At 41.3% G+C, this 25,362-nt stretch overlaps 2 protein-coding genes across 6 annotated transcripts in view; both read left to right on the forward strand.

Annotated features, from left to right (window-relative positions):
• Positions 1–3,609, forward strand: part of SSH1 (slingshot protein phosphatase 1) — a 44,970-nt gene extending 41,361 nt beyond the window's left edge. For all 4 annotated transcript variants that reach the window (XM_072147632.1, XM_072147639.1, XM_072147643.1 and 1 more), the window contains one exon: positions 2,110–3,609. In XM_072147632.1, the coding sequence (XP_072003733.1) occupies positions 2,110–3,177 (1,068 nt within the window). In that variant the 3' untranslated portion in view covers positions 3,178–3,609. The remainder of the gene's footprint in view (positions 1–2,109) is intronic.
• An 8,463-nt stretch (positions 3,610–12,072) lies between these two features.
• The window catches only part of CORO1C (coronin 1C), a 40,961-nt gene continuing 27,671 nt past the window's right edge, over positions 12,073–25,362 (forward strand). Inside the window, exon 1 of one of the 2 annotated variants that reach the window (XM_072147701.1) lies at positions 12,073–12,255. The gene's annotated coding sequence lies outside the window, so the exon portion shown is untranslated. Of the gene's footprint in view, positions 12,256–22,667; positions 22,894–25,362 lie in introns of those variants that run through there. The other variant, XM_072147718.1, reaches the window with a different exon arrangement.

The raw sequence follows: 25,362 nt of genomic DNA on the forward strand, positions 1-25,362 counted from the left end.
TGGTTCCCTTTAAGATGGGAGGCATGGGGAGGAGTAGAAGTCCATGCAGGCATGATGTGATTTCAGGTGATCAGATATAACACAGACTAGTATTTATCACCATATTATGAATATATAGTAGTAGATACCGTTCCTGCACAGAGGCAGCAGTGTAATACAATCCCATACAGTTGATGCCCCTGATGGTGTCTCTTCCCTTCGGTCTGATCTGCAGATACTCATCTCTGTAGGTTTATAATACATAAATGGTTGATATTATCCTATAAATGCTTCATAACTGACCTCCACGTATATCATATATACCCCTCAGACCACAATTGATCACACCGTCCACCTCCTACATATCATTTATACCCCACGTACTATTCTGTTCCTCCTCATATATCATACCCAGTGAAAATAAGACCTAGAGCAATTTTTTTCAAGCTTAGAAATATAAGGCCTCTCCTGAAAATAAGACCTAGCGGCAGTCATTGGATAGAATCATTGACTTTTGCGGTGCAAATACGTTACGAGCAGCTACCCGGACGAGAAGGGGTCATTTAAGAAAAGGGCTATTGCTAAACATGAGAGATTGGAGCCAATGATTCCAATAGAAATGAAGCCCCAGGAAAAATATGGGATAGTTAAATGTACCATAGGATTGTTGTACATTTAAATAGTCACAAGACTCTATGACTACATAGACTATGACTACATTATATTAATATATATATTTTTTTTTTGGTGGAACAATAAATATGAATTCTTGGTCCTGAAAAAATAAGACATTCCCTGAAAATAAGACCTATTGCCTTTTATAAGAGCAATAATTTAAGACACACACCACAACCCCTACATATTACAATACCCCACATACCACACACCCCATATACAAGTGTGTCATATATGCCATTCACACTGTGACAGGTGTATATTACTTTCCCTGAATAAATATTTAACCTGCTAATTTATTGCAGTCTCCCTTTATTTCATTATTATTTACCCATTTTAAATGCATATATCCCCCTGAATTACATATAGTGCCCATTTATATTCTATACATTTTCAATCACAATTATACACATTCGCCCCCTCTTTATATACAGGGCCCAAACACTTTTACACAGTATCAACATGGCTAAATTAAGGTACAGTCCAAGCAATCCCCCTGAGATAATAATACATAGTACAGCTGTTTAATAAGTGACAGATTACCCCCCGGTAATCTATCAGACTATCTTAGTCTGTAATACGTTAGGCTGCCCCATCCTCCATAGTTAGTAATCTGTTAGGCATGTTCTCTCCTTAGCAATCCATTAGGCAAGCCTAAAGTAATCCAATAGGCGGGGCCCCCCCCTTCCAGTCAGTAATCTGTTTGATGGTGCAGCCTTTTTAAGAATCAAGACTGCGGTCACAGAAACATGCTCCTGCTTCTTTGAGAGGCCGCGTGGCAGAGGTGTGTAATATCACTTGCATGCACGTCAAAAAGATGCACATGCAAGTAATTACATACTGCAACTGGCTCATCATTGGAGCTCGATGCCAGAGCCTGGCGCTCCTCTCCAAGAGCACCAATGATGAGCTAGCCCTGGGAGCGCTGCAAAGCTTTGGTGTTGCCCTGCTGCATGCACATTGCTGGTGGTGGAGGCCCTGGGGAGTGCTCCACGGGAGCTCTTCCCATGATCTTACACCCAACCGTGATATAGGTAATACAAAGCTGCAATAAGGATAAACTAGCTTCCAAACCCTCCGTCTGTTTTTTATTTGCATTTCACCTCCTCCCCTAAAAAAAATCTTACTCCACAACCTACATTTTTATTTTCTCATGAGCAAAATTAAGATTTTTCTGGTCTGCAGCAGGTATGATGTTGTGTGGGCTTGTAATGTTGAGGAAGCATGGGGTGTACTTGGCAGCCTGTAAATAACCACATAGACTTTAAATGGGTCAGTATGCTTTCCTTGGAAATCACAGCGTGCTGAGAAAAATGACTGATTTGTGGGTATGCTCTGTGGCTTTTTTAATCTCTATCATTCATGAAAGGGCAGTTATGAGTATTTTTTTCTAAAACTTCTTCGCCTAAATAAACCAGGTTTGTGTCTCTCAAATTATGATCTTTGGTTTTGTAGGAAGATGCCATCTTTGGAATCCTCAGCAAGGTGAAACCCCGATATCCATCTTGTACGGACTGTATGTATTCTGAGAGAGCAGAGGAGTGCCCGGATCTGGATACAGCTGTTGTGCCTGAAGCCCCCACTGTGTGCACTCAGCCAGCACTATTACAACACATGACCTCCGCCATTTTGGACAGGATGCACGGACACAAACTGGTTGAATCGACTCCATTGAAAACCGATATGAGCAGTTTTGCTAAACCCCCTTCTAAAGCACTTGATGAGAATTGCAGAGATTCTGAAGACTCAAAAAAAGATTTCAAACAAGCTAAAGATCTTAAATATTTATTTTTCAGCAGGGACTTGGAAAAACCTGCCACGCATAGCTACTTGATGCAACATCAAGAATCCATTATTCAGCTTCAAAAAGCTGGTTTGGTGAGAAAGCATACCAAAGAATTAGAGCGTCTCAAGAGTGAAAGTTCTTCTGTACTCAAAGAGAGTCCTTTAGAAAAGACAGAGAGCGCCAATCCTGAAGGTGCACAGCAACTCCCTGATCAACCCATTGACGTCCAGCCGGAAGTCATAGGAAAAGTGGACTCTGCGGACATAAATGATGGTGTGTTTCAAAAGACATCTACTCCATCCTACTGCAAAAGTGAATTGATAAGTAGCTATACAAAAGACTTCCTAAAAACTGTCTGCTACACTCCAACTTCTTCCTCTATGAGTTCTAATCTCACCCGAAGTTCAAGCAGTGACAGCATCCACAGTGTCCGTGGTAAGCCAGGTCTCGTCAAACAGAGGACTCAAGAAATCGAAACTCGCATGCGTCTGGCCGGGCTTACTCTTTCCTCACCTCTTAAGAGATCCCACTCACTAGCCAAACTAGGAAGTCTCAATTTTTCCACAGATGATTTATCATGTGACCCTGACGCCTTCCAAAGCTCTGAATGCAAGAGCCCAAGGCTGAGAGACCCTCTTGTCTGCACTGACACTCCCTCATCAACCTCCACAATGGAAACTGCATCTGGTCTCATGGAGTCTAATAATTCCTCAATGACCGAGACAGATACAAGATGACTTTTTAGCGAATGTTCCTTTTATTGTATGTCTGATGTAAAAGTAATGGGGGCAGATTTATTTGAGACCAATATTCTATTGCTTTTGTACCCATTGCAAGTTTACTTGACTAACTGTGCACATAATGTTACTGCATTCATTACTAATGTGTTTCTTTTTTCGTCTTTTGTATTGTTCATTATTTGTATTTTATTGTTACTGCCAATGAAGGTACTGTTTTTGTATTTAAGTTACTTTTGGACTGGGTACCACAACATTGTTACAATTTGTAGAAAAAGAATAACTAATATATGTATAAAGTTGTGCTGCACTTCACGTTTACTTAATGCTACCTCCATTTAGAAAGGCTTTATGACACCAATATACAGGTCTATACAATTAAAGAGAATCTGCTGGTGTCTTGTGTACTGATCTCATTAAATCTTCCTGGGGGGAGGGGGGGGGCGGTGGTGTATCAAAACCATGTTTCATCTGGAGAGATATTGTGGTTATAAATGAAAAAGCATTGCTGTTACCAATTCCTTGACACTCTCTTCTTTAACTTTCAAATTGTGTCGCACGCCTTATGTTAAAGGGGGATCACAAAAAAAATGGTGAACCTTTTCGGACCAGTGCAGGGAAGAGGCAGATTCATGATTTCTGGCGAACAATCTGAATTGCCACACGCAGCATTATACACGGACAATGCACTTTTAGTGAACTCGAGTGACCTTGTAAGTAAATGTGCCCCCATTGTGTTGTCCTTTTTTTTTCCATTAATCAGTAGTATGATTATCAGGCAGGTGATTTTTTTTTTTTTTAATTAATTTTTTTTTAAAGGTTATGGAATTTTGATTGACTTTTTGCTAAAAGGATTGTTAATTTGGGGGAGTAAATTGATGAAAAGCACAGCGTGCAACCTATACCTAGTAAAACTGTTTTTTCTAAATTGTTGCAGCCTAGCCCCTTTCTGACTTGTGACGTATGGGCTGGGGGTGTATGGAGAGGGCCCAGCTAATCGATCACTGCCCCTTGTGCCATTGTGGGGCGGGCGATTGGTTACTGAGATTTTAGCCCATTTATTACAATATGCAATTTGCACATTGTAAGATAAAGTGTAAATTCCCATATACCCCCATACTGCTTTAACCTAGGGTTAAAGTAATCCTAGGGGGTTCTGAAAAATAGTAAAAAAAAAAAATCTAAACCGTAAAATCATAAGCATGTTAGATATCGCCCCGTCTCAAAATGTCTGATCTATCAAAACAAAATTACGTTTTTTTTCCCCACCATTTAACCCTGTAATGGAAAGTAGCGCCCTAAAATCGTAAATTTTGCCATTTTGAAAAATGTAAAAAGTGCTCAAAAGGCTGTACAGAATGGTGTGGATGATACACGATAAACAAACATTGTTTGCATCCTGTATAACGGCACATGTTGTGTGCAGGGTAGCCTTACGCTGTGACTTATTCTTACTGTACTATTGAAGGGATTAGGTAACAAGAACCATTAACAATAGCTACAGTCTAAACTTAAAAGGAACCTGTGTCCACATTTTTACAAATACATCCAGTGACAGGTTACTATAGAGCCTCAGTAACTTACACCCTTCTTTTAGCTAAATATTGTTTCCCTTACATCCTCATCAACTTTATGTTCTATTATACAAGAGGGGGTGTGTCCTGCTCGGCTGACATCTCCCATCTAGGCCTCCCCATATCTGGATCTCCGGGGGTGTCGGCTACTCCAGGCCCCAGCAGCCACTGAAATTAATTTGTATATTGACGGATTACAGTTTTATTTCTGCAGCAGCTGTATCCCGGAATAAGGCAAAAACTGGAAGCAGATGCTGCAGGCATGGGGGGATCTGCATCAGGAACTTCTTCAGAAAGTTTCCCGGTGGTAGGTTTCCGTTTACTCCTTAAATTTACCATCTATATTTTTTCAGTGGTTATGACTTATTGCTTTATGTTTATTTCGGTGGTGAGATTTGAAATATTTTGCCTAAATATAGAAGAATGCTGTGAAAGGAGATGTTAAAATTGAATGGGTTGGTTTGTTAAATTTCTTTCTTTTTCAGCAAGCACCGTTTTATTTGGGGAATAAGAAAGATAAAATATGCCTTTTAAAGGGTCATGTTGTATTAAGCAGATTTTGAAGTCCATATTTGTCACTTTTTGGGTAAGAAGATAAATGATAAGAGGATTTTTCTGTTTTAGAGGAAACCCCTGAAGTGGAGAGCACTAGGGCCATAATAGTAGAACACAAAACTATACCTCCCTGGCTCCTATTCTCTGTTTCCCAACCCTTCTGGTCTTATTCTACTTCTTCACATGTTACATCTGGGCCTTTCCCTAGTCTCAGACATCACATTTTGAGACCAATGAATGGTCTAGGCATCACGTTCTAGTGAGAAGCGTCTATTCCCTGGGTAAGTAATTTTTTCTTCTGTTCCCCCCACCCCTCTCAAATGCTGACCCTTCAGGGAATTTACATAAGCAGCTGGGAAAACCCACTGTCAGGCTACATTCACACGGCCATATACGGCCCCCATAGACGGTAATGGTCACAGGGCAGGGTTCACCCCCCTCCTCTCCCAGGCGCTGTGTGCCCACCATGCTACAGTAGGTGGGAACACATCGTGTGAATGAAGTCTTCCACTAATTTACAATACGAGGGTGATGTTTTACCTTCTACCTACCCTTCCAAATAACATTCGAAAACTTTTTCTTTTTCAAAATTAAAAAAATGCCATGCTTTATATGATTTCAAAAGAAAAAAAAAGTTTTAGGAACAGTGATTGCTTCTCAGATTGACCCTTGTCATTTAAAACTGCAGCCAGTGTTAGGTAGCAGTCCTGGATATGTGTGTAACCATACCTTTCTCTATGTTGTTAGTAGCAGCAGGACTGTCAATATTAGATTTATAACCCAAGATAGTAGCTGGATTTGGAGCACTTTTCTGGTTGAATACTATAGCAGTCAGTCCTGGAATATAAATACATTTGATTAAATCACTCTTGAGGGATCATACAGAACATTGTCTGCAGTTTTGCATGGTCAAAAGTCCTGATAGACTCTCTAAGCCCTGTGCATTCCATAGTAACAAAAACAAAGTGGTGCATTCACTATTATTTTTTGGACCTGTTTTAATGGAGCAATTCGCCCAATAAAGTGAATAGGTTCTTAAAAACTCACCCAATAATTGGCTACATGCATGTGCATTTACCCACATGGCGGGTGTATTGCTTGTCTGTGCATGTGTGGCGTTGTGTCTCCGTTTTGCTTCTGCTTTTGGTCCGTGTCAGCAAAAAAAAAAAAAAAACTGAAGGTTTACCATTGGTTAGATAACAGAACACCTGGTTTCCCAGCCTCATCAGTGGAAAAAAAAAACTCACCTGTCATCAGTTTTTTTTTTTTTTTGTTTTTTTTAGACTTCTTTGGTGTGAAAAAAAAATGCAGGTTTCAAAATATTTTCCACGGTCACCAGATCCTTGAAATAAAAATAAAAGCCTATGTGAAAACACCGGCAACGGTAGAAGGAAGCGCGGGCACCGCGCAGACACCTAGTCCAGATAGCACAGCGCAGTGGAGTGGACAGGGGGTATGTATACAGGCAGTTGACTACACCGTGGTGGTGCTCAATCTCAAAAACAAGAATAGTCCGGTAAATGAAAGGAAGAGATGGGATGGCACTCACCGATGGTGAAAAAGTCTTCTGATAGCCTGGAGAAAGCGCCGAGTGGCGCGAAACGGCCCGTCGGCTCAGCGGCACTGCGTGCCTCCCTGTATTTTATCCTGCACCAATAGAGAAGACTTTTTCACCATCGGTGAGTGCCATCCCATCTCTTCCTTTCATTTACCGGACTATGTGAAAACACCCAATGAAAACAATGACTCCATGAAGTAAAATATTCGTCAGATCCGACGATTTAACAGTAGTGGTAGTTGCTTTTGGATTCAGTGACCTATCGTGTCCAAGAAGGATAACTATTCAAGAAACCGGAATCTCTGTTACTGATACACAACAATATTGTTGCCGGATTATACATTTTCTTTTTATGTATCCAAAATCTTTGTATTTTGATTATTCAAAAATAGATTGAATTTGTATTGTACGAGTCATGCTAGAATGTCCCCTCCTGACTTAATGGATGACCCATTGTCCAGGTATCAGTTGCTGAAGGTATCTTATGGGATACAGGCCAACGTGATTCTACTCCGCTCCTCAGTCTAAAGCATTATGACAGGGTCCCTTTAACATAATACGGTCATACATGGTATATACCATTTTCCAGAGGCCAGGACAAAACATGTTTTTTATACATTTTATTACATTATTTTGAAATCAATTAAAGACATTAATAAGGAAATTTATATAAAATTTTTAATCTTAAAAATAAGCTCCCCCAGCCCTAAAGAATAGCAATGTTCTTTTCCTAATGCTGGAGTCAGAGCTACTATCATACTTTCTTTTCATGAATTGCCGTACAGTGATGACCATAGTCATTACTTTTGTTTCATTGTATTATAGTGGCGGTTGTTTTCAGTTTTGTAAAGGTAGAAATAAAAGAAATAAAGTGATGGTTGGATTTACTGCTTGGTGCTTAATATACAGGCAGTCCCCGGGTTACTTACATGATAGGTTCTTTGGGTTTGTATTTGAATTTATATGTAAGTCGGAACTGTATATTTTATAATTGTAGCTCCAGCCAAAATCTTTTTTTGGCCCCAGTGACAATTGGATTTTCAATATTTTTTGCTGTAATGGTACCAAGGATTATCAATAAAACATCATTACAGACACCTTACAGCTGACCATTTGCAGACTGGGACTATAGTAAAGCATCCAGAGAGCTTCACCAGAGGTCACAGGAGGCAGAGGGGTCAGTCTGTATCCAGGGGTCATCTGTAAGTCAGGTGTCCTTAAGTAGGGGACCGCCTGTACTGCAGAAAGGTTTCAAGGACTTATGAATGTGTTCCATTCATATCTCCATAAAAATGGAACCATACTTGGTCTTGGGACAACCCCTAAAAGTATTCCCACTGGTTAATAGAGACTTCAGTGGAGGCTTCTTTTGATGTACAAATATCCATTTAAATACTCCTTAAAGGGGATGTTCATTTTAAGCAAATAAATGGTATTGTATGTATAATGAATCGTTATCCATTTTTCCATTATATTTTCCAGTGGCTAGAAGATAGTCCGTGGTCATGTGATGTCATACAGGTGCACGGCTCGTTATAACACTCAGAATGGGTTACCTCTAATGAGCCATGCACTGGATGTAAACTTTTAACCTTCCTGTAGACTGTCAGCAAGCAGAGATCTATAAAACCAAGAGAAACTGATACAGAAATTTTATAGAAAATTTTCAAATACAAACAACAACCTTCTGATAACTACTATTTTTGCTCCTTCAGTGATTGCTATTTATATTAAAGGAAATCTATGATCAGAATGGTACCAGTGTCACTGAGTTGTTTTTCTAGGCACCCTGATATGGGTTTAAATTCTTTTATCATGGGCTTCTTTTTAAAAAAAAAATGCCAAAAATATGTTAAAGTGGGCCCCGGCCTTACATGTGCATTAGCAACTTCAGGGATGCACATCACTAGTGAAGCGATGACGTATACAGGAGTACACGGAGCGGATCAAGCAGTGCCATGTAATAGCCTTTAAGGCCAGAGCACAGATGGGCTCTGGTGATGCCCCATGGAACACTTCTGGCTCATTTAGCATATTTTTCAAAGATTGTTTTTTGGCAAAGGAGCCTATAAAAATGGAATGTAAGACCAGATCAGGAATCAGGGTGCCCAGAAGAACACATCAGTGACACTACTTTACAAGCTACCATTCTGATTGTAGACTTCCTTTAGTATGTATACAACACATGAACGCATAGTTGTGCTTTCTTGGTCTTGCTGGGATCTGAGTTTTAGGACTGGTAGTGTATGTGTTGTACAGTCCACTGAGCACAAGCAGTGAGCCTAGACTAAGCTAACCATTTAAGGAGAAGGATTTCTGCTTCTGAATCCTGCACTTAATGTGTCCGCTTTTAATATGAAGGATCTTGGAACATGGAAAGCTATTTTGTTGAGCTTTGGAGTCAATATTTAGCTTAAGATGAGATAATTTGTATTTCACAAGGATCTACGTGCTTTAATCCTGTTTTAACAAAGTATTAATGTTTCCCTTAGTAACCAATCAGATTTAATGTTTTAAAAGCTGCAGTGTCATAAAAAATTTAATTGGTTGCTCATTTTCTTTTTGGTCTCCTTATTGGTGCTCCCTCATAGTAAAATCCAGCATCTTGTCCATGCTGTATGCATCCATAAAATATATATATATATATATATATATATATATATATAGGCCAGGCCAGGCCAGGAGAGTCCATATTTACCAACATTGTAACTGAAAATTGGGGATAATCCCAGAAAATGCAGAACAAATGACAACTTTATACATAGAAAATTATGGGAACGTATTCATGTACTAAAGTGCTAGTGCTGCAGCTTGCAGCATCTACATTAGGCATACTATATAGACAGTATTGCCTTTGCCAGTTCTATAAATAACCAAACCACCAGGACAAATTTTGGATTATTGAAGGTACCGTAATTGAGATCACTGCAGGGAACTCAATCCACCAAAGATTTGTGAATGTAAAAAGAAACTGTCAACCGGAATGTAATTATTTTAGCTGATGACAGGTTCCAATTGCCTATTTTATGCTGATTTTAAAAATGCCTTTGTTAGCATTCTGAATCATTTCAGTACTTTATAAAACTTTATCTCACATTACCTGGCACCCGGCCAGGAGTGTGGTTACCTGTCTCCTCCTGCATTCTTCCTCTCCTCCACACAATCTCCCTCCCTCCCATTCCTGCTCAATGCACATGACACAAAGTGGGTGATGGTAAAGAGGAAGAATGTATGAAAAGACTGTCATACAGGTACATAGGAAGCTGCCCCCAATACCGAAAGGGGAGCCAAGTAGAAGCTGGACTTTTCATGCAGAAGGCAGCGATGGTCAGGCCTCTGTGGTCATGCATTTGCTGGCTAGGTCTCGGAGAAGCTGGGTCTTAGCAGTCCAGCCATATAGACCTTGTTTTTCGATTTTACAAAACAAAAAAAATTACAACACAATACAACAAAAGATATGTGTAAAAGATATTTTAGCTACATTTTATTTTATTTATGTTCTTAAATATGAAAATGTAAACTGTATGGGATAAATGGCCCATCAAATGATTAATGTGGTTGTGTGCCTAAAAAGTAATGAAGTAAAGTAGTGCAGTTCTGAATGAAACTTATGCCCTTATTGGTGGCTATGAGCATCTTATAGTGCAGTCAATTATTTGGGAGCATATCTAAAGTTCTGATACGGCGGGTAGTTGGTAGTAAAGTTTGTGCAGTCCTGTTGTGCTTGTCACATCCATGTTTGCCCCTGCAAGGATTTCCTAGCTCATAATTCAAGAAAGCACAGAGAGTTTTTCTCATTTCCCCGAGGAGGGTGCGACTGCAGGAATCCTGGCAAAGAACATCTTCATCGCAGCCACCTTATTGCATCCCATATTATTATACCCAAGTATTCGCCAGTGACTTCTTCAATGTCATGCAGGAACCTTGAAGGAAGCAATCCTTTTAATAAGCAAGTGTAAGTCAAAGATCAGCTGAAGTGTTCTACTTTTACAGAGTTCTCTATACTTGTCTTCCTTGGCTCCTCGGTACAGACATGAATAAGTAACAAGAAGCACAGTGTAGCATCTTCATGGAAAAGAACAGATAGGAGTTCTTTGTAATAGGAGAAGTCTACAGTCTACAGCATGGATCCGATTCATCCACAATCAGCTGATAACCGCTTGAAGAGAAGGATGCCTATACAGGAGGGGGATTACACAGGACACCTTTATAGTGACTCCACCACAGAAGATCAGAAGCTAGGACATCAAACTTCTGACTCTACTCCACTGTGCTTTAGGGGTGGCTCACTAAAGGGGCAAGAAGATATATATTATTCCACTCAGCCCATCCACCACACAACTTTAGAAAGGTCTGATCAGTCCAGGCACCTTGCAGAGAGTCTAGGTGAGGACAAGAGGCTTGGAGGTGGAGTTAAGGTACAAGGTGAGTCCTACAACATAAAGGAGAGTGCCTCAGAAATGTCAAGCAGAGAGTGTATCCAAAGAAGAAAATGGAAGCTGGAAGACAGGAGTGTTAGTTGGGATGTGTTGGACACTGGGAACTTGCCAGGTGGACTACATCAAGACAATGGTGGTGGTATGGTGGAGGTCAAGCTGGAAAAGACAGAGGGTAACCAACACAAACAAATGAATGTGATTCTGTATAAGATGGAAGAAGATGAGTCCAGACTATGGAGTGAAGGACACAAGCTCTCCAGGAATAGTGGGAATAGCATCTCTAACTCCAGTAAGTCTGTGGAAGCAGAGGACAGGATGAGGAAGGTAAAGCTCTACCGCCGGGCACAGAGTGAGAACCTGGTCTCATACCTCCAGGGCAGTATCCGGGCACTGAGCCGTTCTGCCTCAGAGAGCAGTGATGGCCACAGACAGGTCACCAGGCTGTCCCTCCAAGGAATGGGAAGGTCACACAGCACGGACCACTTACAGATGGTAAGTAGCGTCCATGCGTTAATGTGCACCAGTATTCAGGAGATCTCCAAAAATAGCAATGACAAGGAGAAGGAGCGTCTTCTCGGGAGCCGGGGGCCACCCAAGCGTGTCTACCAGCTGGATGCATTGTGTAAGGAGAACCTCAGTGATACGGACGAGGAGGAGAGCTCACCATATAGACATGGAGGTGCTGCGGAGGAGGTAACTTTATGGAACATAGGAGCTGCTCAAAATGCAAAGCCCCCGCAAGACACTCCCCCCAGTCCCTGTACTGAGGTGCTTAGAAAAGGGGTCTTCTCCGAGGAAACCAACTCCCAGTCAGGGAACTCTTCTGAGGAGAGCAAGCCCAAGCAGGGGGACCCAGAAGAAGACAAGGTCCTCTCAGTAGCAGATGCTCGGAAAGCCTTTGAAGCTTCCAGTTCTTCCAAACGCACATCAGTCGCCTGTCCCTCTAAGAGAGGTAAGTTACTGATGTGAAGGTGATACACGGAGATATGAGAGGAGATTGTGTTACAGATTGTGTGTGGTATCCTTCAGTGTGATAAGTGATCCTCATCTGCAGATACATGAACCTGCATGCACCGGTATGATGCTGCTCTTCAGTGAAGCCATTTGTGGTAATCTATGTCTGTGCCAAATCCATATATAATGGCATGCATGAGACAATGCTGCTATTGTAATGGGGGACTCTACAAAAGCTTCTGGTCTATGCTTCCATAGCATTACTTCTGGCGAAATCATGATGGAAAAGTATATGGATGTGCTCAAAGTTGTGTCTATCTGTCTTGATAGATCAATTAAAATTCATTGCCATTCTACACAGCGCTTAATTGTAGTCTTTATAGAAATATGAGCAATCTAGTATCTGACTCTCTCTTCTTTCAAGTCTGTTTTAGTGAATAACTGTACATTTCTACCCCTATAATATAACAATTTGGGAGTGCTGGGAGAACATATTATTGGTGCAACCTGTGGAGCTAATCAGTGGTCCAGGAGCTTAGGTAGGGCCACTATCACCCTGAGGGTGATGGCACACGTGGTGTTTTGAACACGTTTTTTGGCCCATTTTTAAGCAGTCTATAAAAAAAACGCATGCGTTTTTAAACGGACTGCTTAAAAAACGGTGCAAAAACGCGTTCAAAGTGCTGCTCCTCCTCTATTTTCACTCCAATCCTGGTTTGGGCATCAAAAACTGCATCTGAAAAACTGAACGTGTTGGTGAGAGTGCGTTCAAACGTTCAGTTTTTCAGATGTAGTTTTTGAAGCCAAAAGCAGATGTGGGTCATAATTGGTGAGAACATGTCATTGAGAGAACCAGCTGCTTCTATTTTTTTCACTCCATTCTTGCTTTGGACATCAAAAACTGCATCTGGTAACCTGAGCGTTTGAACGCACCCTAAAGCTGACTTCTACTGTCTAGTAGATAGCATGTAAATGCCTCTTTTAATAACTATGATTGCTAAAGAATACTAATAGATTGTAAGAGAGACATAAGAATAGTGTTCTATAATAACATAAAATAACAATGTGTTCATTTCTTGTTATTGCACCAGTCGGCCGCTCTTCTGGAATATCTTTGCATAGAGTTCTCTACTGTTCCTCTGTTATTCTGCCTCGAAAAGTGTATGTAATTTTGAATAGCAAAGCTTTCAGTAATTTTGTCAACCATACTTCTTCAGTCAGTTTTGGCAGCTGAATAAGGTTATGGATTTCACAAGAAAAATTGTATTGTCAATGGGCCTTACACCAAAAAGGGAAATAAATGTTCTTTACGATCTACATTGAGGAGGGATGTTCCATCTTGTTCTCGTGTCAAAATCATTCTACTTGTTTCTCTTCTTCAATTCTTTAAAGGTAACCTGTGCGTTTCTGGGTCACAGAAAACAGGACACTATTTAGCCTTTAGCTGGAGAATGTAACGTGATGTATTGTTGTTAGGTCTCTTGAGGTTATGTGAATATAGGGGTCACACATGATAAAAAACAATGATGTGTAAGAGCAGGATATAATAAGTATAAATAAACCTATACCTGATCAAATTCTGGTTAGCTTCTACACTCTTATCATTGGTAATCACTGGTCCTGGAGCAATGATGTGGAGTACATCAATCACATGACTGCCACAGCCAATCACTGACCTTAAAGAGGACCTGTCACCCAATTTATCGGCACTAGGAGCTGCTTACTTAAGTAAGCAGCTCCTAGTGCTCGATCAAACGCCCCAGTGTTAGAGTGATAGCGTTATCGGAAACACTGCGGCGGGGTACAATGTAATTGTCGGACAGCTCGCAAAGCTGTCCGACGTATTCATGAGGGGGCAGGGTTGGGGTGTGGCTAGGGGCGGTGACTGCCGCCTAGCGTGTGGCAGTCACTGCCGGCCTATGGAGCGAGCGGTCCGGAGAAGAGGCAACGCCTTGGACCGCCCCCTCATGAATACATCGGACAGCTTTGCAAGCTGTCCGATGATTACACTGTACCCCGCCACAGTGTTTGATAGCGTTACCGGAGGTTTCCGATAACGCTATCACTCTAACACTGCGGCGTTTGATCAAGCACTAGGAGCTGCTTACTTATTAAGCAGCTCCTAGTGCCGAAAATTTAGGTGACAGGTCCTCTTTAACGGTTGTTCAGTTACTAAAAACATAATACAACATTAATATAATTTTCTGTGTCAGTTCCTCAGATTTCTATCCACAAGAGATAAATAGTGAATCTTCCAATAGAATGGCAGCAAGCAGCATCTATAAACCAATAAGGTATTGATCCATAGTGGGGGATTTATCATGGCTTCTCCCTTATGCTACCTCTACACCAAATAATCATAAATGGGCAAGGAGTGGGCCATGTCAAGCCACTGACTATCTAGAGCATGTGGCAGGTGGATATGCTGGGGCCTTTTAGTATATCCAAAGTGACACATAGGGCGGGAAGTGCCAGTAGGGCCAGGACAAGACCATGATTCCCCAATAAATTTTTGCACTGTGACAATGCCACCATACCCAGCACCCAGGAATATTGCATAGGTACAACCAGATATATCACATTTATGCAAAGTCTCATGTACATGGCTGTTGTTTATTGAGCCCAGTGTGTGAGCCAACTGCCTGAGCCCAAAACTCGAAGTCCAAGGCATAACTACAAGGGTAGCATTCTTAACAGCTGCCTTGGCCTCACCACCTGACCTGCAACACTGGAGGAGAACACATCCAGCAGTGTATAGATATTATTCTGCACCTCTACACAGCACACAGTTCAATAGACTGCTGCTATCTACTTCCACTCGTGCTATGCACCATGTGCTTACTGGTGACAGCAGGGGATGAGATGAGAAGACTGCTGGACTGTATGCATACAATGTTTATATACTGTATGTGAGTGTTTTTCATGTGCATATACTGTGAGTGTAAATGATATGTATTTATTGGCTAAGATTTATCAGAAGCGTCTGAGAGCAGAACTGTTCTAGTTGCCCATGGCAACCAATCAGAGCACAGCTTTCATTTTCCCACAGCTGTTTATAAACAAAAAAAAAAGCTGAGCTCTGATTGGTTTCCATGGGTAACTAGTACAGTTTTATTTCAGACACTTCTAATGAATGTGCCCCATTTACGTGTACGTGATGTATATGTACTGTATAATATACTGTTCTAATATATAATGTCTATTGACTGTATGTGCGTGTATGATATGTAAAAATGTGTGTATTAGGCTAGTTTCACATTTGCATAGGTGTTGCGCATCCCCTGCATTTTGTCTCTGTTGTGTCTCTGCTATGCTTACGTTTTGTCTTTGTGATGCTTCCATGTTGTCTCCGCATCCAAAAAAAATCTGAAGCTTTTTTTAGATAACCTGGTTTCTCAGCCTCTTCAGTGACAAAAAAAAAATTACATTTCATCAGTTTATTTTTTTGCAGACCCATAGACTTCTATTGCCTTTCTTGATCCGTATACGTGAATAAATAGGACATGTAGGATCAGAGAAAAAATAAGACAATGTAAAAACACCCATTGAAAAGAATGGCTTTGAGTGGCACCCATGAAAATCACTGAACCACGGAAGCCCTAAATATGTATTTTTAACAAGAAGGGGGCCCCATGCCAAAGTCTGGTAATCTGGTAATTAGCACCAGGTGCCACATTAACTCCAATAACTTGCAGATATCTGAAAGTGTTCTCTAATTATGATCACTGTTCTTTCACAATTATCTGTGACCTTGACATTTCGAAAACTATGGGGCAGATTTATCAAGCTGTCTAAAACTCTTCTTAGTCGTCCATGGCAACCAATTACAACTCAGCTTTCATTTTACCAGTGCTCACGAATATTTTAAAGGGGAGCAACTAAGAATATTCTGACTTTTAGACATCTTGACAAATCTGCCCCTATGTGGTGTTCTCTACTTTTGTTCTCCAGTGTACATATATATATATATATATATCATCACTATCCTACAATTTCCAATGACAATAGTGCGTCCAAGACACAATGCCAATGATATTTCATGTGCAACTTCCTTTTATAAATATATACTTTTTTATATATCATTGCATCAAAATTCTAAAATTAAAGTTATGCAAACAATAGAAAATAAATAATTAGTAAAATAAACGAGACAAAGGTAGTATGTCAGTCTTTTCAACAGGACCATTGCATGAGTGGTTCTCGACAGTTACTGAAAACTGTAGTCAAGAAGAAGAGTATCATTGTATTTATTAGACACATTGGGGGGAATTTATTTACGCTCTTGCAACAGAATTCTGGTGGTTTTGTGCCAAAAAAAAAAAAACTAAAATGTCCTGCAACACATTTACAAAGGCTTTTAGACCTTTTTTTCAATCAACATGTCCAATTAAGGTGGCTATCTGGAACACCCCATAAACTACGTCTTAAGTAGGAACTGTCATTGATAAATCTGGCACAGCAAAAGTGTTTTCTAGTTAGAAACTGTGGAACCTGAGATACATTGTTAAACTTCCCCCATAGTTTTGCCTATGAAATTTATTTTACATTTGTTTTTACTTTGGATATCCAGAGCACCATCCACAAACTTCCACATAAGACACACATACTGTATATATCCTTTCCAAATTGAGTTGTAAACCAATCCTCTAAGAACTCAGCCGGTCGTTGCCCCTCCACCTTCTCAGGGATCCCGATCAGGCGTAGGTAATTTCTCTGTAATCGGTTTTCCAAATCATCCGCTTTGGATTGTAAGTTAGAGATATTGTGCGCCACTCTGCCCATATCACGATGCATTGGCATCGGTATCTTATCCTCCAAAACTCCTACTCGATCTTCCATCTCACGCACTCTTTCATTAACTTTTCGTATATCATGTCTAATAAGGCCCACTTCTTCTGTGAATTCTCCTATTTGAGTGCCCAGAGCGCTTATAGCAGCCCCACTTTGTGTGACTACCTCAAATATATCCTGCAGAGAGGGTCCCTCTGATAGTATGGCATCTGCAGCAGCTTCTCTCCCTTACCGCTGCTCCAGCATAGCTGCCTGCAGAGGATGTCCCAGCACCTGCTGCTCTGGTGGTCCTTTGTGGCTGTGCCTCTTCAGGAAAAGCCCTGGACGTGCCTGATGCTGGTTGCACTGTCCTGGCGTATTTTTCCAGGCGCGCCGCTACTGTATGTAGCTGCTCCGTAAGGCAGCGCCATCTTGTTTGGCCGGCGTGGCTGGCGTGCTCTCCTTTCCCTCACCTCCTTTGTTTTTTGGTGGCTCGGCAAAGCACCACTTTGCTGCCCACGGATCCTATGAGCCTCCACCTCTGTTCCGGTTCGTTCGGGACCGGGCTGAAGAGCCCGAGCAGGATCAATTTAGGATGGTGAGTCGGGAGCGCTGTTACATGCGACCGCTCACATCGTGCGTCAGGCCACGCCCACATACTGTATATATATTTAAATATAAAAAACTCTGCATTCACAGGGCCATTTTAGGTACCTTTTAATGGACAATTAAAAAATTGGTGCACATCTGTGTTTTGTCAAAAATCTAGAACTACACATTGACACATGCTATTCTAGTCCACAAAATAAAGAAGACACGCTCTAAGTGTGTTTGGCCCCACCTATTTCCACTGTAAACACATAGCATGTGTTCTGTCACTCAAAGTGACTTCATCAAGTTGTAATTTTAATTTGGCATCAAGAATTTATCACTGGAACAAAATAGCTGCTGTGTCTGTGTATTGGAAGGACCTCCAGGCAGTTAATGTCCATATGTGCTGCAGTGTCCAGGGTCATTCTAGACTGTTGTTTAAATGCAATATGTATGAATGCAAAATCATGCAAATCACCTCTGTATGTAATTTTTGTAATGCTGACGGTGGAGATAAATCTGACCCACATTACAAAATTAAAACAAGTATAGTTGTACATATTTAGAATAGAAGCTTAATATATGAAATGCATTTATTACATTTAACATTTGAAACTAAATAATGATAGGAAGGGGGACAAGTGCCTAAGGCCAGAAAGAGTGGATAGGGAATTTTACTAAGTTAGTCCCTATTCTCTGTAATTCTGAATTTGTGTGAGGGGCATCAAGAGTATAGAGATTATACAGTACAAGTGTAGCGACTGGCAGGTTGTTAACAAAGTGACATACATGTGCACTGATCACTTAGCTGGCAGTGGGCCGAGTATGTCATTATAGCAAAATAGAAACAAGGTAGCTCACACATGGTATGAACAATGTTGAAGGACACACGGTCGTCCCAGATGTCAGCAGTGCACAGAAAGGCAAAAGAAATCCATGTAATAGATGGTAGCAATGTAAAAGATACAACACCCGCTGGATGCAGTTGAAATCACTCTTCATACTAAAAACATCAGACTTTTGTGTTTCAGGCCTCTTAACAGGCCTTTAGTAATGGTTCAATTGAATGCTGGGAAATATGTTCACACTACAAAACCCCTTAGCACAGATGACCTTGATGCAACACTATTCACACTAAATAAATTAATTAATGCAAGAAATAGTACAAAAATACAGACAAAGGGTCTGAAACTGACTGAATACACAGACAGAGACAGTTGTCCCTGACACTAATCCCCATCCTAGCTGGCCCTTCCTATTGCCCAGCCTACCCTATGTGGTGGGTAGACAACTAGAAGGTGATCCCTCTGTGCTCCAAAGTGCAAAACACAGAGACAAGACAGTATAACCAGATAATAATAGTCACCATAGCAGGGTCACAACAAAAAGACAAATGAAGTACCAAATCGATAGACTAAAGGATTACCAGGAGACAAGCCTAGAGATCACATATAAGCACACCGAAAACACATTAATGTCATGTCAGGAGGCTGCCGGATCACTGCTGATAGGATAAAGACTCCTCCACAGCAGTTTAACTGCCGATGAACTGGAGCAGCGATGCAGGGTAATGGGTTTTGTGGAATTCAATCAACGCAGCGACCAAACATAAATCATTTTCTGTCATTCACTGAGAATGTCAGAGTAAAATACAAGACAAAATCAGTGCATCCTCAGCCGTATTATGTTCCATGGATGTTACAAATATTTAGGGGATATTTATCAGAAGTGTCTGAGAGGTGAACAGTTCTAATCGAGCTCAGCATTAATTTTATAAACAGCTGTGGGAAAGTTAAAGCTTGGTTTCCATGGGCACTAGAACAGTTCTGCTCTGATAAATCTCCTCCATGGCCATAGTGTTTTATGAGCTTTTGACCCCTTACCAGTGTGCGCCGTACTAGTGTGCATGGGCGCCGCCACCTTGCAAGGATCGTTGCTTCCCGTGACGTCATGGGGAGCGGCAATCCATCTCCATGACAGCCTCGGGTCTTCTGAAGACCTGAGGCTCACTCAGCACATTGTAATGAATGAGGAGGAAAATCCCCATATACTGCCATACTGTAGTATGGCAGAATATCATAGGATCGATCAGACAACCTAGGGTTAAAGTACCCTAGGGAGCCTGAAAAATAGTAAAAATAAAAATTAAAAAAATTTTTTAAAAACTCTTAAAATTAAAAACACCTCCTTTCCCTAGAACTGATATAAAAATAAATAAACAGTAAAAATCCTAAACATATTAGATATCTCCGTGTCCGAAAATGCCCCATCTATCAAAATATAATAATGTTTTTTCACTGTGTTCAACCTCGTAACGGAAAATAGCGCCCAAAGTAAAAAATGGCACTTTTTTGCCATTTTGAAAAAAATCAAAAAAATCAAAAAAAGTGATCAAAAGGTCATACAGTCCTAAAAATGATAGCAATGAAAATGTTTTTTTTTGTTTTTTTTTTAACAGTACAGTGGGGTTACTCAGTTACAGTGTGGTGGTAATGTATGGCTAAGTTTTCAGCATTTTTTAGCCCTTGTATTGTGGCATTGTTGTTGGAAATGGCCTTTGGCATTTTTCTATTTATTCCGTATGGTGACAACTGCAGTTATAATTAAACATTGGATAATGAAAATTCATTCAATGGGTGATAAAGATGTGGGCAGGAATTAAAAGTAAAGCTAGCACAAAAAAATAAATAAAAAAAGTTACACAAATATGCGCTAAATTAATGTTTACAAAAAGTTATACAATTTTCCAATATACTGTCTGTATCAATTCCTTACAATTTTCTACACTCACCGGCCACTTTATTAGGTACACCATGCTAGTAATGGGTTGGACCCCCTTTTGCCTTCAGAACTGCCTCAATGCTTCGTGGCATAGATTCAACAAGGTGCTGGAAGCATTCCTCAGAGATTTTGGTCCATATTGACATGATGGCATCACACAGTTGCCGCAGATTTGTCGGCTGCACATCCATGATGCGAATCTCCCGTTCCACCACATCCCAAAGATGCTCTATTGGATTGAGATCTGGTGACTGTGGAGGCCATTTGAGTACAGTGAACTCATTGTCATGTTCAAGAAACCAGTCTGAGATGATTCCAGCTTTATGACATGGCGCATTATCCTGCTGAAAGTAGCCATCAGATGTTGGGTACATTGTGGTCATAAAGGGATGGACATGGTCAGCAACAATACTCAGGTCGGCTGTGGCGTTGCAACGATGCTCAATTGGTACCAAGAGGCCCAAAGAGTGCCAAGAAAATATTCCCCACACCATGACACCACCACCACCAGCCTGAACCGTTGATACGAGGCAGAATGGATCCATGCTTTCATGTTGTTGACGCCAAATTCTGACCCTACCATCCGAATGTCGCAGCAGAAATCGAGACTCATCAGACCAGGCAATGTTTTTCCAATCTTCTACTGTCCAATTTCGATGAGATTGTGCAAATTGTAGCCTGTTTCCTGTTCTTAGCTGAAAGGAGTGGCACCCGGTGTGGTCTTCTGCTGCTGTAGCCCATCTGCCTCAAAGTTTGACGTACTGTGCGTACAGAGATGCTCTTCTGCCTACCTTGGTTGTAACGGGTGGCGATTTGAGTCACTGTTGCCTTTCTATCAGCTCGAACCAGTCTGCCCATTCTCCTCTGACCTCTGGCATCAACAAGGCATTTCCGCCCACAGAACTGCCGCTCACTGGATGATTTTTCTTTTTCGGACCATTCTCTGTAAACCCTAGAGATGGTTGTGCGTGAAAATCCCAGTAGATCAGCAGTTTCTGAAATACTCAGACCAGCCCTTCTGGCACCAACAACCATGCCACGTTCAAAGGCACTCAAATCACCTTTCTTCCCCATACTGATGCTCGGTTTGAACTGCAGGAGATTGTCTTGACCATGTCTACATGCCTAAATGCAATGAGGGTGCGGTCACACGTTGCAGTTAAAACTGCATTGCAATCAGCTTTGAGGTGGTTTTAGGTGCAGTTTTGTCAATTGAACAGGTGAAAGACATGAACTGAATGAGTGAATGACATTTGTGGAGTAGGTTTCCCCTTCAAAATCAAATTCACCCATAAAGTTCATGTCTTTCACCTGTTCAATTGACAAAACTACACCTAAAACCACCTCAAAGCTATTTGCAACAACTACCTACCCTATGCTTTGGCAGGGTTGTTTCACTTTCCTGACATGCAGGGTAAGGAGCTATGTCTATTGGCTGCTCCACAGTCAGCAAAGGATTTCAACAGTTGCCAACAGTCGTAAATTTACTGTGACTAATATTCAGTAATAAAGATGAAAGTACCTAATGTTCCCGTTTGGCGATGTGACTCGGACAAAGAGCTAATCCGTCAAATTTAAGCCCCAAGCAGCTAGCCATGGCTATTTTTGGCCAGGGGACACCTGGCCTGTCATTGCCATAACTAGATGCTAGGGGCATCAATTTGCCCAATCAATCTGAACCCGAACCCAAATGACGGGTTCGCTCATCTCTATTCAGTTATAATCTTTTTCTTCAAGTGATCTTTTGGCAAGGCTTAACTGCTCAATTTCTGGAAATCAAAGTTGTTGTGTACAGTCTGTAGGGATGTGACCATGGACATGCACATTGCTATACACTGTAAACACCAGGTGGCGCCATACTCTATGTAAGTACATATGAAAAGTATATGTCATAGGTCTCCGGTGGAGCATGAACATGACAAGCATATTCTATTTTTTTCTGTTTGCTATATACAGTGTACATGACATTTTATGGTTACACTGCCTCTTTAAAAGCTAGGAACTAACATTTTTATTAGAAAACCTGCATATTTAGAAGCGGCGGCGGTGGGGAACCCACTGTTATATATGTTAACGTCACGTTGCTTTTTGGCGCCTTTGAAATGTTATAAGGTTTGTATGAGCCGAGACGTCACCTATAGAACCACGATAACGACTGGAACTACATTAGGTTCCCTCCCCAGTCGACGGCTCACCGCGCGGAGGAACACAAGCATGTAGTTCCGACCTGGGTAGCGCCCGTCCGTCTGTTCTAAGCTTGTGATTGGCTCTGTGCCCTGCCTGTTTGTAGCGGCGGGAGGGGGATTGTGGGAGCTGCGTTTCCGGTTACGAGGACTAGTCGGTGCGGTAGAGAGAGGGAGGAGGAAGAGTACGGGGAGAGCCCAGCCTGAGCCCGTGATTGCCCGGATCCACAGGCCACCACCGCCCCTAGACAGCACCGGAGCGCAGGCGGCGCCTCGCAGGAGGGCACGGAGGAAGTCACCCTGATTTATAGGTGAGAGTCTGACGGCATGATGCCATCTATCGTGCTGTGCGGATGGTGCATTGTGTGAACTGACTCCAGATGTCTCACCCATCAGCGCCCCCATTGTTATGTATTGGTGTATGTGTGTATATATATATATATATATATATATATATATATATATATATATATATATATGTGTGTGTGTGATCCTGCCTGCTGCAGCCTAATCATCCCGGAGCTGTGATGTGTGACTGCTATCTGATGTATGCGGTGCATGGCTGCAGGGGGTGGAGGAGGAGGGCATCTATCTATCTATCTATTTCTCTCTATCATGTATTTCATATCTTTTTCATAGGAATCCTTGTATTATCTTTCTATCTTGCATCTCTATTGCTATATGTTACCAGCTTGTTATCACTCTGTATATCTGTGTTATATAGTGACCTGTAGCATTGCCCTATAGGACTGATATACATGGATGTAACATACTGGCGCTGTAGCTTTTGGAGCCTGATGCAGGTGGGCTGGTAAGGGGTGCACTTTTGGCTTGGATGGGTGGATGCTGACAGCTCTTCATCTAGGCGATGTGCCAGTGATACGTAAAAGTATGAAACACCTTGTAAGAAAGCTGGGTGTGTATGTGGATCGATGGCATGTTAACCCCTTTGAGCAATAGAGATTGTTAAAAGGGTGTGGATGCCTGAAAGGGTGTGGGCAACATGTGACTGTGTGTGCCGTCCATTTCTAGATGTCATTGTAGGTTTCTATGGGAGTATAGCAGACATGGGGGAGGGGAATCTTGTCCGACATTACCCCAGTAAAAGCTAGCCATCCTCTCCATGACTGTGCCAGTATCCACTGTCCTCCTGCCCCTGGTCTGCGAGCTGCTCTGTAAGAGGGTTGTAAATAGTTGGTTACCTTCAGGTTTGTTTAGATAAGGATAAGAATAAGATCCCACGTCTCCAACTATTTATGGGTCTGTATAATAATAAACCCCTGTTAAATTGACCTTGCATATTTTCTTATATATTTGAGTAGTAATTAGTGTCAGAACTGAGCTTTAAAATATGTCTGCATGCATACTAGCAGAATTTATGAAAATCTTTGTGCACTTTATAGCAGATCAGTGAGGAAAAAAACCTCTGACAGGTTCTAGTGAAGACATTGAAGTTGTTAAAGGGGTTGGCCACTCTACCTCATGTTTCTTGTAATGTGTGGAGGGCAGGATATTAGGTAATTTACCAATATACATCTATTGAAAGTTCTGCTCCGCTTCCTTGATATGTGAAATGAAGCTTCCTGTCTTTTACGTCATGAGCCAGACATTCCTGTCCATAAAATGGCCGCAGATGGAGGGTCATGTGATCTCTCTGTCCATGAAGAATCGCTAGTTACAGATCACATGACCCTCCATATGAGGCCATTTTATGGACAGGAATGTCTGGCTGATGAGTTAAGAGACAGGAGGCTTCACTTTACATATCAAGAAAGTAGAGGAGAACTTTTTATAGATGTATATTGGTAAATTACCAAATATCCTGCCCCCCACGCATTACAAGAAACATGCGGTAAACTGGCTAACCCCTTTCATTTTGAATACTAGCTTTTACAGAACCGGGTGTAGATTTGTACAGAGTCCTTGAACCCATTTCTAGGAACAGTCCTATATGATCTTTGCTGACTTGTTGGCTAATTCACCTGAATGGGAACAATCACAATTTGTTCCCATACATTTTGCATTTGTTGTTGGCACATTGCTTTGTTAATGCAATCACCCCAATTGTAGGGGCCTTTTTTTAAGGCTGATCTGTGGTACCATACATTGACCTATAATCTTGAACAGGGAAAGTAGTCCCTGATAGTTGACAAAGTCTCCTCTATTTGACTGTATCTATTTTTTGACTGCGTCCTGAAGCCTTTCTCTGGATTTATACTTTGAATGTCTCCAAGAATGAATGGAGAAACTGGCTACCAGTATATGCATACAACATGCAGTGTGAATTGGTAAGTCAGGCACTAAATGATGTGATGTATGTTTGGGGCATTAAGTGGTGAATATAACTAATAGGGTAGAAAAAAGGGCAAGTTCTTCCTTGCCCTGATTTTTTTTGCATTGGTAGCCCAGCAGTGACTGTTGCAGTGCTGTTTTCTTCTGGCAAAAGAAGATGCCCTGATGGAACTCATTAGATTCCATAGGAACTTTGAGTTTGGAATAAGCACTTTAATGTCCAGAGAAATTGGGAAATGCAGATGTGAGTGCAGCGTGTCAGACATATAGCCTGCATTATATAGGTCTCTCCAGGCTGCATTCATTTATACAGTGGAATAGACCTGCCCATTCACATTGCTCTGGGAGCCTTCCATTTCTAGTCAATGCAGTTATTATTTACTGCTGCGCAGACACTTCTTTCCTGCTTCCTCTCTCAGGAATTTCAGTTTTCCTGTGATCTCGTAGAATATGCAGAGGATACCTTTCTTACAATTTTTCCTTCCTCC

This window comes from Engystomops pustulosus, chromosome 1 (genome assembly GCF_040894005.1).
Source record: "Engystomops pustulosus chromosome 1, aEngPut4.maternal, whole genome shotgun sequence".
Lineage (NCBI taxonomy): Eukaryota > Metazoa > Chordata > Amphibia > Anura > Leptodactylidae > Engystomops > Engystomops pustulosus.